Source organism: Triturus cristatus, chromosome 9 (genome assembly GCF_964204655.1).
Source record: "Triturus cristatus chromosome 9, aTriCri1.1, whole genome shotgun sequence".
NCBI lineage: Eukaryota > Metazoa > Chordata > Amphibia > Caudata > Salamandridae > Triturus > Triturus cristatus.
The window spans coordinates 511,399,625-511,413,586 of NC_140592.1; the positions used below are offsets into that span (position 1 = coordinate 511,399,625).

The 13,962-nt window shown below is 48.3% G+C and overlaps 1 protein-coding gene across 4 annotated transcripts in view; it reads right to left on the minus strand.

Annotated features, from left to right (window-relative positions):
* Positions 1–13,962, minus strand: part of PC (pyruvate carboxylase) — a 2,056,240-nt gene that overhangs the window by 1,468,389 nt on the left and 573,889 nt on the right. For all 4 annotated transcript variants that reach the window (XM_085625491.1, XM_085625492.1, XM_085625493.1 and 1 more), the window contains one exon: positions 10,855–11,020. In XM_085625491.1, coding sequence (XP_085481617.1) covers positions 10,855–11,020 — 166 coding nt within the window. The remainder of the gene's footprint in view (positions 1–10,854; positions 11,021–13,962) is intronic.

The window sequence follows — 13,962 nt, forward strand, 5'->3', positions numbered from 1 at the left end:
GCATCTAGAAAGACCAAATATAAATGCCTGGTCAAAAGAAAAACTCATCATTTCAAAACCAGTTGATGGTACTCAAGTCAAGAAAAACTTTATTGCGATTGTTTAAAATCATAAAAGTACAGTCATAATAACACAATTTCCATGGTAAAGTTCATATTCCAGTTAATTTAAAAATACAGAGTGCCAGTGAATAGTAAACAAGGTAGCAATGTGGTTTAGCAGTATTCTAGCCATACTTGATGGTATCCCCAGTGCGCTTCTGCCCAGTGGTTGGAAGGGGGGAGGGGGTGTCTCTCCTAAACAAATTTCCCCCTGAGGAGACGCCGGTGACCGGCATGAGACCCGGCGCTACACCCCTAGCGACGACCTGCTGCTACAAAGACAGTGCCAATCACTTCAACACAGGTCAGGCGTGGGATCCTTGACAGCAAGAACAGCATTCTGACAGGCAAGAAGAGGGGGGTTTTCACCCCGCTCGTCAGCATGCACTGCCCGAGGCGCTCCTGGCTGGAAATCTTCAACAAAACTGCATTCTGCACGGCTGCATTCACAAGCCAACACGGCCTTGGCGTGCAACATGCTGCCAAACAGTTTAACCCCTTCCCTGCTCATGACGGAACCACTCCGTCATGAGCCACGGTTGCCGTGTGCTCATGACGGAGCGGTTCCGTCATGCCGCGACCGTTGGCGGCCGCTCCGCCCACGCGGCGCTGTTTCCCCGCCTGTGCGGGGGGACAATGCAACTGGGCGGAGTCATGACGGAACCACTCTCATGAGCACAGCTCAACCGTGGCTCATGACGGAGTGGCTCCGTCATGAGCAAAAGCGCCACCGCGCTGCCCCCCCCACACCCCCCAGCGCTGCGGCGGAATTCCCGCCGCAGCGAAGGGGTTAAAGGCCCTCCCGGCTCCTTGGGCCTGTTTGCTCCATATCACTGGTTTCTGTTCCCACTAGAAGGCCACACACTGCTGCCACGAGGCTTGCTCATCACGTGGCCAGATACTCTACTTGGCTAAAATCCCTCTATAAATATGTATATTACATATATATGTCCAGTAAAATCAAAAGGTCATAGCAAAGGCCAGACCTAAATAGCCACCACACAATGGAGTTCAAACATTAGACGGTGGGACCACAAGATGTTAATGAGACCAATCCACTGAGAGTGGTAAACAACGATAGATTACAATCCAACGATGGAAGCAGCAAAAGGTTTTGGCCGCAGCGGTTGGTGGTGGACATACATGGAAAATGAGGTCTCAAAAGGAGGTGAAGCTGCCAGAGTGCAGCCTGCGGGGAGAACAGCGTTCATTTCCACCCCAGTGGTCGTATGGCCCTGGGCGCCACTGGCCTCATAATGAAGAGCAGGAGAATAGCAGTTTACTCTCTAGGAAGAATTATCGAATCTCCTGACGCACCAAATAAAAGAAAGCAGAAATCAGACAATTCGGGCACATGGCAGAAACAAGGAGAACACACATCTCTGGGTCCAAGAAAAATGTTAAAGTATTTTGGAAAAAGTAGATACAGTTTTCAGTCAATTAGCAAAGAAGAAATCTACAACCTTGGATGCCTCCTCATTGAAAACTACAAATTCTTGAGAACCACTGGCATTAAACTAAGCTGCATGTGCTCAGTTTCATCAATGAAGGTTCACACTCGAGGGTGCTGAGAACTTCTATGATATTTCCAACAGCCACCAAACAACTGGTCAGCTTGATTGGTCTGCAACTCCTCCCCAGTTCTCTTCCAAAACATTCAACATTCGAAAAGAACACTTTTCTAACGTTCTTTGCACGAACATTAAAGGAACACCAACCACAACCCTTTCTACAAAAAGAACAACAATGAAGTAAGAATTGTATAAAGAACTACAATCATTCTTGGGAAATGTAAAATGTTGTGAGATATAAAATACGCATCACTGTAAATGTTCTTATATAAAATATCCTTCCATCCAGCGTGGATAAGACACCATCCTTTTAGGTGTTTCAACTTTATTTACTCCTGCACGCTCCTTCTCAACCATAGAATCCTTCTTCCTGCATACATGTTTAAAGTGAGTCAGTCACCACACCTCTTTACCTCCTTTATTTTAAATGGACTACGAAACCCCAGTTTATCCTTCTTGTGCAACTTTGGTTTCTTTACCTTCACCATTTAAGCTACACTCCAAATTTGCTTCTCAACCAAGTGGTGGACGTAGTTCTGATTGTACCATGCCTGGTGTCTTCATATCCTACTGTACTCCAAGTCTTGACCAATTCACCCTTAACCACTCTTAACGGAGTACCAAATTGCGTCCTTTCAAAAGGTGACATTTTCATCACTGTGTTCGGTGTCGTCAAAAAAGAGCCCATAGTGACTCTCAGAAAGAAACACTTCTTAGGATCTGCAAATCCTTATGAGCACACCCCATTTACTAATCCATTCATGTTCTGCCACACCATTCGCTTTAGGACTATAGCAAGCTATACAATATTACACCACTCCTATCTCTTTCAACAATCTTTTCTTGTATCTCTTACGGAAAAAAACTGTACTTTATTTTCAGTAGCCATCTTTTTGGGCGGGGTATCCTGCACATAGTGTATGCGGCACAGTTACAGTTTATATACGGAAGACAACAAAATACCCATAGTTGGGGATCAAACAGGTTTTTTTATGTTGCTTTCTGTGGATGGCCTGCATTCTTATTTCCTGTAGACCACGTTGTGCATCTGGCCCAGCCACACCTACATGATATATCCATTATGAGTGCATATGCAAATTATTTTGACTATACATGGATAATAGCAGCGTGCTTTGTTTTCTTATTGTTTGATTCTTTCTCTTTGAAACAAAAGGTCATTGCTTTTACATGCAGCAGATACAATCAACATACTGTAACCGTATTTTATGCCAAAAACGTGTGTTCCTATATTAGGTTTATTAAAATGCTAATAAAAACAATGTTAAAAAAACACCACTTTGGGTATCCATTCCCAGGGAAAAAAAATGTGCAAAAAAACTTCGCAACTACATGCGTACTAGCATCCCTCACACAGGTGTCTAAAATTCACTTTGTGTAGTAAACCACATCACAAATTGTTGTATGTGTGTGTTCGATTGTTCTGTGCAACTGACTGAGAGGCTGAGAGGCCCTACTGTGTCCAGTCTAACTTTCTGCCATGAGTCTCTAGGCACCTCAACTGGTTCTAGTGTAGGGATCATTACCACTTTGTTCGCATTGTGCTTGATGTGACAGAAGCAATCTTCAACTATGCGTTCCACCATGCTGTCTATCCTAGGAAACTCGTGTTCTTTCTGTGCTAAATTCACTAAGTTTATTTTGAGACTCTCAGGAGGAACTCTGCGTGTTCCTGAAGCACACCTCTTTCAAACACACTCAGCTCATCTCTCACTGCTCAATACATTTAGCATCTTCATTCAAATGTCCCAAACAGACCAACCCTAAACCACATACTATTTGATTTTTACATTAATTTTTTTTAACTCGCCACTTCCCATCTTGTGCTTTTTATGGTGCTTCTTACCTAACCGCAAGGACCTCAATGAAGAAGACTTCAAACCCCCGGAGTGGTGCTCAGACCTTACCCTCCACCAGGCGAGAGATTGATGAGGCGACCACCGCGGCGCCGGACCGCTATCGGCTTTAGGGACCACTCCCTCAAAGCCTTCGGCGCTATGGCCCGGCAACCAGAGCATGACTGTCGTGGTCGCACTCTAGGGACCAAAGATGCACCAAATGTCGGTCAGTGACCAACATGGTGCGGTGACAGGCGCCACACGGCTTGAACACAGAGGCTTTCTTACTAGACGAACGAGTTACTTACCTTCAGTAACGATGTAGAGACACAGTCTATCCACAGATTCCTTAACTTAGAATATCCCCAGGCATCAGACTGGATCCGAAAAGCTTTCCGCCGCAGCACCTCTGCGCGCTGGGGACAGCGCTGCACGGCTCCGCCCTGACGTTGACCACAGACGTCAGCAGAGCCATATATGCCCCTCCCGGCGCACTGACGTCGGTTTTCGTTGGAGAAACTTTTCCGTGCCACAATGCGGAGCCACCACCAAAAACTGAGAATATGGGAACAGTGTGCAAAAATGATGAAAAAAGAAAAAGAATTTAAATGATGAAAAGCAGCACCATAAAGGACAGTGCCCGGCACTGTATCTAGAAAACTAGTGAAGGGAAAGAGCAGAGCACACTCTGAGAAGAAACTCCGCAAAAGTGAAGGCCAAACCTCACATAGAGGCAGAAGATGATGTGAAAGACATTATGGCAGACAAAGTCCGCAAACAATGTATAACTGTGAAGGACAACAAGTACGGAACATAGGAGCAAAGACAATTCACCAGAAGACGTCACCCGTAGGTAAGAGACCAATAGAACATGGCAGAATTCCAACCAATGGACCGCAGGGGAGGTAAGAGACCCCAAGGCGATGGAGAACAGGGGGTGGAAAAACATGAGTAGATCCCCACACTGGACAACCCAGGGCGTAGGGTTGGAAAGGACACAGGACACATTAGCATACCGCCAATCACGAGAATGGGCGGATTAGAGCAATGAAACAGATTAAAGCATTGTGTATTTTGGCAAAGTGAAAAATGTCACCCTGCAGAAGGGTCAAGCCACCCGGAGGGAGGCAAATGTAGGAAGCCCACCCTGAAAAGGTCCTTGCAGAACGGGGAGGATGGGCGGGCGTTAAGGAAGGAATCTGCGGCTAGACTGTCTCTACCAGATACATCGTTACCGACGGTAAGTAACTCGTTCATCTGATAGAGACATCTAGCCGCAGATTCCTTAACTTACAATAGATACTAAAGGCATACCCATAGAGGAGGTGGGTCTGCAACTGAACCCCATCACGTTTCTGAGAGAACTTAGCAGTCAACAAGGTGACGAAACACGGTGGGGACCGCAAGCCAGCGCAGCCATACCAGACCATGAAGCTCAGATAAGAGCGGAAAATATGGAGGGCAAAGGCACCACAAGCTGATAAAAAACAGCATGAAACCCCCGTATGTATACCGGGTGAGAAACAAAACATGCTAGATATGTCGGTGTGAAAGGAAAAGTTCATGACTTCGCAAAAAAGTGGAAATGAACCTAGGATACGATGCATCCACAGGATCCGGCGTGCTGACCGTAAGTAAAACCCAGAGACATGACAACTGGTATGAAAGTCAGCGCATACCGGTCCAGTATGCACATCAGTGGAAAGCACTGTGAAACCCACACCAGCCAAAAGACGTGGGACAGCATTGGCAGGATGCCGATCCATGGCCAGAAAGTGCCGGTAGTACTAGAAACAGAAGACACGCCAGTACAGAGTCGCTGGGTCATAAGACATGTGAAAGGGCTGACGGCAACCAGCAGAAGCACCCAAAACAGGACTACAGTAAGGGAAAATCGCATCATTCCCCTGCCATCAAGAAGGTGGCGATGTAATTCTGCCCATGCCCATGGCCCTTCTGGAAAAGAAGGAGCTCAACTAAGTCCCAAAGGGCAAAGGAAGCGTGTGCGAACATGCAAGACTTGTTTAATGCACGGATGCCCGCACGGGCAGAGGCAAAAAGCTGGCGACCACATGTGTCCAACCACCTAGACTCTCTGGTGGGAGGTAACAACGGCAAAGCGGAGGCAGGCTGCAAGTCTTAAGCTGGCTGAACAACCAGACCCTGAGCTCTAGGGTGAAGGGACAAGCAGAGTGGATCATCCGGGGCCGGACAGTGTCGGCGAGCAATGGCCCGATCAACAGGGTCACCAGAGGAGGGCCTCGCCCAGGTGCCAAGCAGGATGTCAAACTAAGACCCCCCCCCAAGGGGCAGCAAAGGATCCACCTCAATTGGCTCCATGTGGAGAAGATCCAGGAAAGGATCAGAAAGCAGGGAAACCACAGGGGGCTGAAATCAAAGAATAGCTGCCTCCCTGTGAATAGCCCGTGCGTAAGCTGCACTAGCCTCAGTCGCCATTCTAGAGTGCGACAAACTGTCGGTAGGAGACGGTTGAAGATTAACCCGTCTACTAGAGAGTAAAAGTGGAGGAGCCTGAGGTTGATCTGAAAGCCACAGAACACTAGGTACCTGCACCAAGGGGCACCGAAACTACCTCGGGCCAGGGGAGTCCAGAGGAACGTCAACCTCTTGCAAGAGAATAGGCGTCAACCGACGCAGAGTCTGCGTCGTATCGACGTCAACGACATCCAGGGGAGACTTGGCCTGGGCGTCGTCCGACGGCGATCCTACTGCAATATGCGGGGTGGAAAGACGTCAACAGGGTGTTGATATCCGAGCCGCATCGGACATCAGCACAGGAAGCCATGCAGTGACTGGACGTGGGGGCTGGACGGACTGGGAAGGCCCTCCGGGCCGTGTCCTGTCGGCATCGTATCAACTCCAGAACCAGAGTCTATGCACGCAGCCGACACCAAGGACGAATCCGCCTGCGAGGACCCGACATAGGTGCCTTCCGCCTCTGTGGGAGCCGAAGGCGCACCAGGGAGAGGGAGGGACCTAAAGAAAGTGGAGGGCCTTTGAGTAAGCCTCCATTGGGCCCGTGTCGTTCCAACTCCCGGGAAGGGAGGGTATGGAGGAGACTACTGCCAGGCACCCCTGCCTGGCAAGGAGCAAGAGGAGTGGGTCCCAGCATCACGCTGATAGGAGGAAGACCTCAGCGACTTACGTTTGTGCTTAACCGCCTCTGAACGACATCCGCGGGATCGACCTCGGGAACGGGCCAGATCCAGAGAGGGAGAACGGCGGCGTGAAGGTGCAGGGTTGGACAGCCATGCGGCTATCAATTTCATACGACGCTCCCTCAAGGACTTGGGTTTCATTTGTTGACAGGCGTCACACTCTTCGGTGTCGTGGTGCACTTCCAGGCACAACATACGTATGGAGTGCGGGTACGTGACAGACATCTGGCGCGCACAGGTCTCACACGCTTTAAAGCCTGAAGGCATCACACACGGTTCCGGGGCCCCCAAGGCGTCGAGAAGGCCCAAAAACCAGGCCAAGGAACCACTGGTGTTCCAGGATCTGTGTTGGGACGTGGAAAAGAAGAAAACTGCCGTCAGCGCGTCGGGAGGGGAATATATGGCTCCACTGATGTCACGTCCATGGACGACGTCAGGGAGGAGCCGTGCTGCGCCGCCCCCGGCGCGTAGAGGTGCTGCTGCAGAAAGTTTACCGGATCCAGGCCGACGCCTGGGGATATCCAAGTTAAGGAATCTGCGGCTAGACGTCTCTATAAGATATACCTAGCACACCCAAAGGAGTCGGCAAAAAGTAAGTCTGTCAAAAAGTGACATGGGCTCTTTCACAAATCTGCACGGGCTGGCGTGGAAAGAAAAGAACGGACGTCAGCGTGCCGGAGTGGTGCCTTTAAAGACGACCCCGATGCCTACGTCATGAGGAGTCGACCAAATCCACCCATCAGCACACAGGGGTACTGCTCTAAAAAATCTCAGGGATTCAGCCTGATGCCTGCAATTTCAAAGGTAAGGTAACTGCGGCTAGATTTCTCTATCATATAGGTTTTCTTAAAGAAGCTACCTAGTTTCCCATCTACTCTATTTTGCCTTGATGACATGCAAAAAAAAAATGTGTTCCTTTAGAAACTATTTATTTTTGTACTAAAATGTTGCTATCACATTTTCACTCTTATCTCAAACACCTCTTGATTCTCTTCAGTGCCTTATTGGCATTTTATCCAGTCAGATGTTTCTACTATCCGGGTCAGCGCAGGGGAGAAAAATAGGGAAAGAATAAATATTACTTGCTGGCCACTGTCTCAGTGGTTTACCAGCATAAGAGCAGCAGCAGGATTGGTCTGAGCCGCATGGTTTGGCGTTCAGACAGGGACTGGGAGTCTGTGTCTCTTCTCCGCCCGGCTGTACAACACAGCTCGGGTCAGAGAAATGCTAAGTGTGCATGTCGGTTTGGCCGGGCTGAGACAGCCAGCCAAACCCACATGAGCACTTAGTGCCCACCTTTGCTCCTTCCTGTTGCTGACTGTCAGGATGGTTCGCCCCCAAGACTCGGCTCAATGAATAAAATGATAATAAACTTGTTTTACTAACATTTTATTTTTCCTGTGTGCACTGCTGAAAGAGCAGTGGGGGACGCTCCTCCGCCTTAATGGAGGAGCTGCTGCCGATTGAGTCATTCAAGAGGCTTGTCCTACAGATTTATAGGGCAGGGAACAGAGCTCCAATGTACTCCCACTATTGAACCTTCCACTCAGATTGATAGTTCACAAGACCATCCAGATTCAAATTCAATCAAAGCATTTATATAGCGCACTACTCACCCAGAGGGTCTCAAGGCGCTGGGGGAGGGGGGTCCGCTACTGCCCGAACAGCCAGGTCTTGAGTTGCTTCCTGAAGGCGAGGTGGTCCTGGGTCAGGCGGAGGTGGGTCGGGAGGGAGTTCCATGTCTTGGCGGCAAGGTAGGAGAAGGACCGTCCCCCTGTGGTGGCTCTTCGGATGCGGGGGACGGCGGCGAGGGCGTGGCCGGTCGATCGAAGCTGGCGTTTGGGAGCGTAGAAGTTGAGGCGGCTGTTGAGGTATCCTGGGCCTTGGTTGTGTAGGGCTTTGTGTGCGTGGGTGAGGAGTCGGAAGGTGATTCTCTTGTTGACTGGGAGCCAGTGCAGGTCTCTCAGGTGTGCGGAGATGTGGCTGCGACGGGGGATGTCCAGGATGAGTCGTGCTGAGGCGTTCTGGATTCGCTGGAGTCTTTTCTGCAGTTTGGCGGTGGTTCCGGCGTAGAGGGAGTTGCCGTAGTCCAGACGGCTGGTGACGAGGGCCTGGGTGACCGTCTTCCTGGTCTCGGTGGGGATCCACCGGAAGATCTTACGTAGCATGCGTAGGATGTTGAAGCATGACGAGGAGACTGCGTTGACTTGTCTGGTCATGGAGAGGGAGGAGTCCAGGATGAAGCCCAGGTTGCGTGCGTGGTCTGTTGGTTTGGGTGCGCTGCCTAGGGCGGGGGGCCACCAGGAGTCGTCCCAGGCGGAGGGTGAGGATCCCAGGATGAGGACTTCCGTCTTGTCCGAGTTCAGTTTCAGGCGGCTGTTCTTCATCCATTCGGCTACTTCTTTCATCCCTTCGTGAAGGTTGGCTCTGGCGGTGGCGGGGTCGTTGGTGAGGGAGAGAATCAGCTGGGTGTCGTCGGCGTAGGAGATGATGTTGAGGTTGTGCGATGTCTGCGAGGGGGCTCATGTAGACGTTGAAGAGGGTTGGAATGAGCGAGGAGCCTTAAGGAACGCCGCAGATTACTTCGGTGGCTTCAGATCTGAACAGGGGGAGGTGGACTCTGTGTCCTTCCGGCGAGGAAGGAGATGATCCACTCCAGTGCCTTCTCCTGGATTCCGACGTTGCTGAGTCGCTGCACTAGTGTACGGTGGCAGACAGTGTAGAAGGCTGCGGAGAGGTCTAGGAGGATGAGGGCTGCTGTTTCTCCGTTGTCAAGCAGTGCTCGGATGTCATCGGTGGCTGCGATCAGGGCGGTCTCGGTGCTGTGGTTGGCCCGGAAGCCAGACTGCGAGAGGTCGAGGGAACCGGTCCTCATCAAGCTCTTCCAACCAGGGGGACCAGCACGAAAAGCCTACCTTGCTCAATGTGGTCTCCCTCCCTTCTACCGTCCTAAAACATTAAGGGCCAGATGTAGGTAAAAGCAATTTTGCGAGTCCTTAATAGCGAATTTTAGGGAATCGCTATTCAGGACTCACAAAATGCCATGTAGGTAGGAATCACAATATTTTCTGTGATTCCTTAATATTCCTTAATTGCTAATTGCGATTCGCAGTCAAGGAATACCTTCCCATTAATTCCTATGGGCCAAGAGGCCCATAGGAATGAATGGGAATTGTGCACGCAATTTGCGAGTACCCAATAGTTACTCGCAAATTGCGTGCGCAATTTCAAGGGTGCAAGGATTCCAGAGGGACACCCTGTTGCACCCCTGAAATGTGCATGTGTGCACATGTGGCGCACATACATGCCCTAAGGGCATGAATGTGTGCCACATGGCACTTTTAAAAAAAGCAATAAAGTGCTTTTTTTAAATACAATCGCAAATTACCACCAATTTGAAGTTGGTGGTAATTTGCGATTACTTAAGGCCAAATCGCACTTTCTTTTGTGCTTCTTAAATGCAATCGCAAAATAGGGAATCGCTAATTTTGAGATTCCTTATTTTACAAGGGGGTTTTGTGTGCTACATTGCACGCTGCTATTTTGCGATCGCAAACGCTGAAATTCTGCGAGTTTCAGCATGTGTGATCGCAAATTGGTTTGCTACATCTGGCCCCAAGATCGCTGCATCGTATATAAAATACTTGAGCAGAATAGTCACTGTATTGTCTCAACTTTCACCTATGCTCTTCATCACCATTGACAAAAAAAGGTATAGCAGTTCATTCAGTTCTTTAAATTGCAGAAAAAAAATATCAAAAACCATCACAAAAGTTATTTGCCATTAGTGAAGGCAGTAGCGTGCAAACACCCTCCTGATGTTGGGAATGCATGATTCAAAACCAAGCAGGTCTGAATGGGTTTCGAGTCTTCTCTGGCAAGGAACATTACTTAATACTTTCTATAGCACCCTTTTGTTTATAATAAAAAAAAAAAAAAAAAAAACACCACAAGTATGATACTGCTTGCATCCTGAAGTTTCTCTCAAGATAGGCTCCCAGCCTCGGTCATCATGCCTCCTACAATACCTTGTTGTAAAGTCCTTTCATGTTCGTGGGTGGAGTAAGCGTGAAACTCAATCGAATTAGTAAAGGCACAAACCATCACATTTCCTATAAGCGCTGGACCCCCTAGAAAGAAAACCTACCTGCTTCAATGGCGATTGCTCGCGCCTCCACCTTGTCCCCCATCTTGCGCACGACATCCGGGGTGGGTCCAATGAATCGAACCCCTGCATCATTGCAGGCCTGGGCGAAGTCAGCTCGCTCCGACAGGAAACCATACCCAGGATGCACAGCGTCCACATCATTCTCCTGGGGGCAAACAATGGCAAAACAGAAAAATTATTTTTAAGAAAATATAGTTTATATATGCTGAAAAAATCTTCAAAAGCATATACAATGTTACTAAGTTATCAATGTTGTATTGCTTTGCGACTCGTTTAAATACAATTTGAATCAACTGAGGAACGTTTCCAGTCTAAATTAATACAATCTGTGAGGACAAAAGTCCATAGCTCTAAACGCAGCTGACCGTTATTAAGTGTTTTACGCTTTTTTGACCTGGAAAAACCCAGGTTGGTCTTGTTCACACTGTAGTCTATAACCTCCAAAGACCAACAGGATGCCATCTGTGTAGAGATGCATAAGCGGTCCCCAACTAGGAAGGTACCAAAAGCACCCACCATATTAGTTCAAGGTTGTAATATCTCTAGATTGGCTATGGGGTGCTTTACTTGGAGATATTTAATCTGCGGCTTGGAGTCTGGTCTTCCAAACAGCATTCCAGGGGCGAGGGTCCACCACAGTACCCTGTACCAGGCTTTTGTTTTCTATTCACTATGACCAAGGCGGACTGGCTGTACCGGGCGTCGGGCGTTTCCCCCACAAAGCACGAAAGGCAGCGGGGGTGGTCAGTTTTGTTAGTGGGGGCCAATTAAGTAGCGGTGCAGAAGTTTTAAAACCACTGCAAAGTTTAGTATATTCAGCAGTTTTTGGGCAACAATAAAAGTGTAAAATTAACTCTGGTGATTAATGTACCGGCAGGAGAGAGATGGAAGTTTTGTTTAGTGTCAGTTTTGACTCCAAGGTAGCGCAGAGGGTTGTGTCTGCTGCGAAGGACGTGTCCCATGCATATCAAAGAACAAGGTTTCATGTGAATCGCTCAGTAGTTTACTGCTTTTGTCCCAGAGATTCATTTGTTACTGTTCAGTTTCTAAGTTACAATCGTAATCTAGCACAGTGAGCTATGAACTGCCACCAGAGAGCTGCATGCAAGCTGCATGGTACAGGTTAGAAAGTTATGTTTTTTTCAGTGTCTTTCTTTTCTGATGTTGCCAAGAATGATTTGTTTGGGCAGAAATACATTCTTATTATTAAAATCAACTCTAACTACTGTGTTATGTTCTGAATCAGGAGTTGTGCTTCTCCAGACCAAGCACTCCAAGCCAACCAGTATGGATGACATGTGAATCTTACACCGTGTAGTCCCGTTTGCCTTATGTAACATTTTCTTTACACTGATTTACACATGTATGATTTATTGTCTCTGCATGTGTGTGATATAATGTGCCCCAACATCCTACACTGGTATGAGAGGTGCTATAAAACAAATGAAATTCATGCGATAGAGGGGCTGATGAGAGGCACTGTTGGAAGGGGATAGTGAGGAAAGTATTGAAGAGACCCAACAAAAATTGTCGCATCCCGGTGCACAGTAAGGTCACTATTTACTATGCTTCAAAAGCAAAGACAATGGAAATATAGAAGGACAAATGTGTTGTAGAACGCATTATTTTTTTTCCCAAATTTTCTTTGGTAGAGAACATACCCCAAACACCTATTGTAGTGGTCTGGCTCCCTCGCTAAGCACCCTACAAGGGCCGGTCTGACAACATTTGCCTAGGCTGCTTTGAGTTCCCACTTCGGCCCTGACCATGACTGTATGGTGTTTGGTAAAATACTTAAATTCTACAATATTCATACCTGCAGTGGTGGCAGCTCACGACTCCAAAGCCTACAACGTGTGCGCGAGACCATCCCCGAGGCAGTTATTGAGGGGAGCATTCATGAATAAAGATTCATTTCCCCGATGGCTTAAAAAAGAAATGCTATCCAACCAGCCAATCGAGCTCGCTTCAAAAAAGCTCAAGAAGCCACCAACGAAAAGGCTCCTTCCAGTGTAACCAAGGACACAAAATGTGAACGATGCTTCTGTGATATGGCACTGAACCAGTTGTCAAATCTACTAGAAGAGTGTAAGTATTGCACCCCTCCATCAGAACTCTGAATTCACTGAACGACAAGTGAGGACCACACAATGCTTCCAGAATGTGAACCCTGCGAAGTGCCAGTACTCCCATTCGTGCGGCGACCCAGCCAGGGAACCTTCTCCTGGACCCTCCCGAGTCTGCAGTCCCAGCTGACCTCCAAAGCACCACATACAAAGTAAAGACTGATCAGGACCAGGCCGCCATCCCACCGGAGGAACGTGGAACTGCCTGACAAACCAGCCCTGCTGAGCCTCAACGGAGGCTGATCAGATGGATGCACACAGCTCAAACAAGCATAAAGTGCAGGTGTGTCTTGTGTAAGGTAACTACCCATTAGGCACCACCCATTTCACTCCACTGATTCTCAACCCCCAATCCACCCGGTCAAGGAGCCCCTGTGGGTGAGGATTCTCTGCGCATCAGCTAAAGAACACCTTCCTGGGCCCCTTTCAACAATATACACAATCTACCTGCCATGGCACCACAGTCCCTGACAACACAACCCCTGTGACATTTCCCCCACTTTCAACAGTTCTTGCTCAGGGATACACAGTTTCGACCCTTGACCTCTGCAGAGCGAGCTTGAGCTCTAGTACCTGTGCTGCTTTGCACCATGACCATTGTTTGTGAACAGTAAGTGTCTAAAACTTCAACATTAATTACATCACTAGTCCCGCATGCCCAAATTGAGATCATAAAGACAGGAGGTACCCTGAAGCAGAGAATAACCAGGACAACAGTTAGGCAAAAGCTAAAGCTCTGAAAGTGGACCTATCCACAAACCAGCCAAAGCACAGGCACCTCTAGGGAATCGAAAATCGCTTCCACAAGCAGAGATAGAGATATATGCCAATTTGTTTTTTTCAGGGGAACCAAATCTTAGATACATAGCTCCACAGGATCCTATGGAAAGAGTAGAAACTGGTTTGTAGGGAACAGAGATGGAAGATCACACATCACTTGCATTAGGGATGAAGCCAAAAG